At 36.7% G+C, this 4,323-nt stretch overlaps 2 protein-coding genes across 4 annotated transcripts in view; both read right to left on the bottom strand.

The window, feature by feature from the left end:
• Nucleotides 1-1,713: 1,713 nt before the first annotated feature.
• On the bottom strand, nt 1,714-3,285 carry LOC141403300 (luciferin sulfotransferase-like). The gene is made up of 4 exons (XM_073985488.1): nt 2,962-3,285; nt 2,772-2,901; nt 2,268-2,595; nt 1,714-1,781 (listed from the first exon to the last, which is right to left on the bottom strand). The coding sequence occupies exons 1-4, from the start codon at nt 3,258-3,260 to the stop codon at nt 1,714-1,716; spliced, it is 825 nt and encodes a 274-aa protein (XP_073841589.1). The 5' UTR covers nt 3,261-3,285.
• Nucleotides 3,286-3,528: 243 nt separating this feature from the next.
• The window catches only part of LOC141400877 (serine protease inhibitor 77Ba-like), a 34,714-nt gene continuing 33,919 nt past the window's right edge, over nt 3,529-4,323 (bottom strand). For all 3 annotated transcript variants that reach the window (XM_073980493.1, XM_073980494.1, XM_073980496.1), the window contains one exon: nt 3,529-3,556. In XM_073980493.1, coding sequence (XP_073836594.1) covers nt 3,534-3,556 — 23 coding nt within the window. In that variant the 3' untranslated portion in view covers nt 3,529-3,533. The remainder of the gene's footprint in view (nt 3,557-4,323) is intronic.

Here is a 4,323-nt window from a genome sequence, read left to right as displayed (position 1 = left end):
TGGAAGTACCAGAAGTTATGGACCGGTATTGCCCATCTTCGAACTGAAACTAAGTTTGGACAAATTATGGCGGGAGCTATCGTGCTCTCCAGCTACTATATATGGTGCCATAGGGATTTTAACACCTTTCGAGCTGTTTTCTCAAGAAGTATTGACTTGCCCCTGAAAAAACATTTATCGCCGTAATGGAGGCAGCAAAAGCAAGTTGATTCAAAAAAAATCAAAGTGATTCGAAAGCAGATCTTAAAGTGAACTTATCCGTAATTTTGTGTGATGGGAGCAGTGGACAAATATTGTCCATATTCGTACCTGACCTTTATCTGGTAGATATATTAGGATGTGTAAAGTATGAACCAAATCGATCAATCCCTTCGAGATAAAAGGTGTGAACAATTTTTCCGAACATTTTTGAACTTTTGTGGGTGAGGTACTTGAAGGAGTGGACCGATATGGCTTATCTTCGAACTTAAACTATGTTTGGACAAAATACTGCGAAGGCTGAATTTTGCACCAAATCGGTTGATCCGCTCGTACACATACGCACGTGTAATAAGAGCTTTTTTGCAACTTGCAGTCTATTTTCTCAGGAAGTATGGACTTGCCCCTGATAAAACTTTTACCATCGTACGGGGGGCAGTGAATACAAGTTGTTACAACAAAAATCAAAGCAATTCGAGAGCAGGTTCTAAACTGAAATTTTTACTAAGTTTGGACAAAATATTACGAAAGCCAAATTTTGGGCCGATTGATCGATCCGGCTAAATCAAAAATAGAGTGATTCTATAGACCCTTTCTGAGAGAAATGAGGCTTTTATAGATCCTTTTTGAGAGAAATGGTGTTTCTATAGAATTTTTTCTGAAGGGAAGGATTCTTTTACAGATCCTTAAAGGGAGACTTCTATAAACCCTGAAAGAAAGATTGTTTCTATATACCCTTCCTGAAAGAAAGAGTTCTTCTGTAAACCCTTTCTCAATAAAGAGTGCCTCTGTAGACAATTTCTGAAAGAAGATTGCTTCAATAGACCCTTTCTGAAGAAATTCTGTTTCTATTAACCCTTACTGAAAGGAAGGATACGTCTACAGACTCTTTCCGAAGAAAAAGTTTGCTTAAATAGGCCTTTTCTGACAGAAAGGATGCTTCTACAGACCCTTACTGAAAGTAAGGATGCTTCGATAGATCTTTCTGAAACAGAGGATAATTCTATAGATCAACTCTGAATAAAACGATTCTTCTATAGACCATTTCTAAAAGAAAGACTGCTTCTATAGACTCTTTGTAAAGGAAAGTTCGCCGAAAGAAAGGATGTTTCTATAGAAATTTTCAGAAAGAAAAGGGGCTTCTTTAGACCGTTTCTGTAAGGAAGGATGCAGTTAGACGCACTAAAGGGAATCTTGTAGGCGCCCTAAAAGGTAGTTCTATTAACGAGTTGATGTGAGTCTTGGGAGACGTCCCAAATTTTTAGAGACACGCGGAGGGAGTCTTTTAAGATCACACGGAAGGAGTCGTTATAGACGAGGGAAAGGTAAAGGAAGTCTGAATATAGTAGTTTTTAGACATTCTGAGTTTTAGGGGAGTCTGTCTAGACTAGCTGAAGTGAGTCTTTATAGACACACTGAAGTGAGTCTATATAGACGAACTGAATCTCTTTAGAAGCCCTGAATGGAAACTCTTTAGACAAGGGAGTACCTTTACACGCCATGTGGCCGTGAGACTCAGGTAGCTGTATATGTTGTGTTGTTCACGGCTTGGAAATACACGCGTTCTGCAGCGGATTGTTTGCCTGAGGTGTCCGTAGAAATTTGAAAAACGAACATGAGAAAACGAATCATTGTGCACCATGACAATGCGAACTATCACACATCGATTTAAAGCAGCGCCTTTTTGACCGGATAAAACATGGACTTAATGGGTTATCCGCCGTACAGCCCTGACTTGGTACCCAATGATTTCATTTGATACCCGAACATCAAGAAAAAAAAGCGTGGTCAACCGCTTTCATCTTAAGAAGACAAAGAAACTATTGTTGATGGTAAACATTCACGTTTTCATCGTAAGGCCAAAAACTTATCGTGCAGCCCTTCTAGGGGAATTGTTTCATAGAAAACTTGAAAAAAACATCATGAGATGACGCCGTCTTGTATAAATAAAAATGCCATCATTTGCAGGGTGTCGTTGTATTATTTTTTTTAAATGAAATAAAAAATGTGTCTTCCTCTTCCCTCTTGTAATTAAATTTAAATTTTTATAATTAAATTTCTATACTCACCTTTCATATTGTCAAAAGAGAGATGTTCCAATAATTTTTCCATTTGACGATCATTCAATTGAGGTATTTCCAAAAATTCACACAATCTTTGAATAACACCTCTTAAATTCCGTTGCATTTCTTCATATGTTACAAAGAAGATGTGCGACTGATTGCGCATTTTCCAGAAATTGACGACATGAGACCAATAACTGGTGTAGAGGATTTTATTGTTCATAAAATCATCAACATAATCGGCAATATCATCTCCAGACCAGTGACCGATTGCTTTGGTGAAATGATATGAGGATACGATGACATCTTTACAGTTGCGCGCCACATAGATTAGCTGGAGAGAGTAGAAACAAAAAATATTTTAGAATAAATATACGAATTTCTTCGCTTCAATTTAAGTACTCAGATCTTCATTCGGCTCTTCTTTCATTACACTTCAGTCCAAGATGTGTTAATAAATACATACATAATATGTATGTATGTGATACACTCATGACAAATTCATCTTACCTTGGTTTTCTTCTGCCATATTTGTTGTGGCAATAAATTCGCAGGCAAATGACTTTTTATTAATCTTGGACTTCCAAAAATTCCACAGAGTTTGATTGCATTAGGAAAATTGGGTCTTATGCCATGGTACCTAAAAATTCAGTTAAACTTTTAACAATCCATTTATGTTTATTTCCCAAATTCATCCTACTCCATAAAGGGACTTCTCTGGCTTAGAGGCAATTGTGTACTTCCTTCATAATCCAAGTCATTCAGCAACATCCAGGCCGTCTCTTGCATCCATGTGGTGCCGGATTTCATAAATGTGACAAGAAAAACATCATCCGATCTAACTTCAAACTGTAGTACCTGTTCGATTACAGCCTCAAAAGTTTGGGGCATTGAACACCAAGTATCATCAAAACTTTCGTTAAACGGTACTTCAGAACATTTTGCTTTAAACTCAAAGAGTTTACCAGCTACCGAAGTTTTGGGCCTTGAAATAAACATTTTTTTATTGTAGAAAATTTGGTTGTTTTTACTTTGAATGTCAATTGCTTAATGTCATATTTGTTTGTCAACAGTTTTGCAAGTAAAATCTTATCTAGAACGTATTACAGCTTGGATAGCCGTTTCCCCATGCAATCCTACATTAGCCCCAAATAAAAATAAATACTTGAAAAACATATTCAATTTGTAAATAATTTATATTCTAGCCCAAAATAAAACACAAAGTTCATTAACCGTTTTCTTTTGTTCTACTCCATTGTTTTTATCATATCTTCATTCGTGCGATTTTATTTCACCTGTAAATAATACAAAATGAGCGGTTATTGTCAACAATTAAATTGGCAAATGGACGATCAAAATCTAATTTCACTGTTGATAATGGAGACCACAACCAAGGCCGTCACCGTCTCAGTACCATCCTCATTGACAATAATAGGACTTGATTGGAAGATGGTCGATACCAAAACATCTTTGGAGATTTTTGTGGAACAAAAAAATACCAAGAAGCCCATTTAAATCGTCCGACAGTGTGAAGTTAGAAGACCTTTTATAGATAGAAGACCCTTTAACATTCTCACATAGACAGAAAGCCTTCTGAAGGTCCGTCTAAGGACAGGAGACCTTATTAATACCTTCTATATGTAAAAGATCTTCCAAATTTCTTTGTACAGCTTAAATACCTGCCGCTTTCTAGTGAAAGAGAAATCTTCTAAAGGAATTATACAGGTCTTGTACAGGTCTTCTACTGGCAAAAGACCTTTCATTTAGGGACAGAAAATCTTCTAAAGATCTGCAGGGGGCGGAAAACTTCCAAAGATTTTTAATGGACAGATGGCCTTTGGAAGTTCGTCTAGGGACAAGAGATCTTATATTGATAACCCTTTAAAGCGATTATGTGGACAGAAGAAGTACTAAAGCTCTTGTAGAGACAAATGCTCTTCTAGTTCCCTTAATCATTAACGTAATGATTTCCTTCTACAGTTAGGACATTTCACTTTGTCCGCTGCATACTTTTAGGATAGCAGGTGGTCTACTTAGAGTAAAAATTATTAGTGGAAGAAAA

Source organism: Musca autumnalis, unplaced genomic scaffold (genome assembly GCF_047663935.1).
Source record: "Musca autumnalis isolate F117 unplaced genomic scaffold, ASM4766393v1 scaffold_4, whole genome shotgun sequence".
Classification (NCBI taxonomy): Eukaryota; Metazoa; Arthropoda; class Insecta; order Diptera; family Muscidae; genus Musca; species Musca autumnalis.
Note: the sequence above shows the minus strand (reverse complement) of the source record. Positions and strands in the feature narration are given on the sequence as shown.

What these genes read in the sequence shown, in the direction of transcription:
- LOC141403300 (XM_073985488.1), bottom strand. Translation starts at nt 3,260, where the DNA reads ATGTTTATTTCAAGGCCCAAAACTTCGGTAGCTGGTAAACTCTTTGAG. An exon ending in CAGAGAAGTCCCTTTATGGA is followed by an intron (nt 2,902 to 2,961) that starts GTAGGATGAATT and finishes CTGAATTTTTAG; the next exon opens with GTACCATGGCATAAGACCCA. An exon ending in TATGGCAGAAGAAAACCAAG is followed by an intron (nt 2,596 to 2,771) that starts GTAAGATGAATT and finishes TACTCTCTCCAG; the next exon opens with CTAATCTATGTGGCGCGCAA.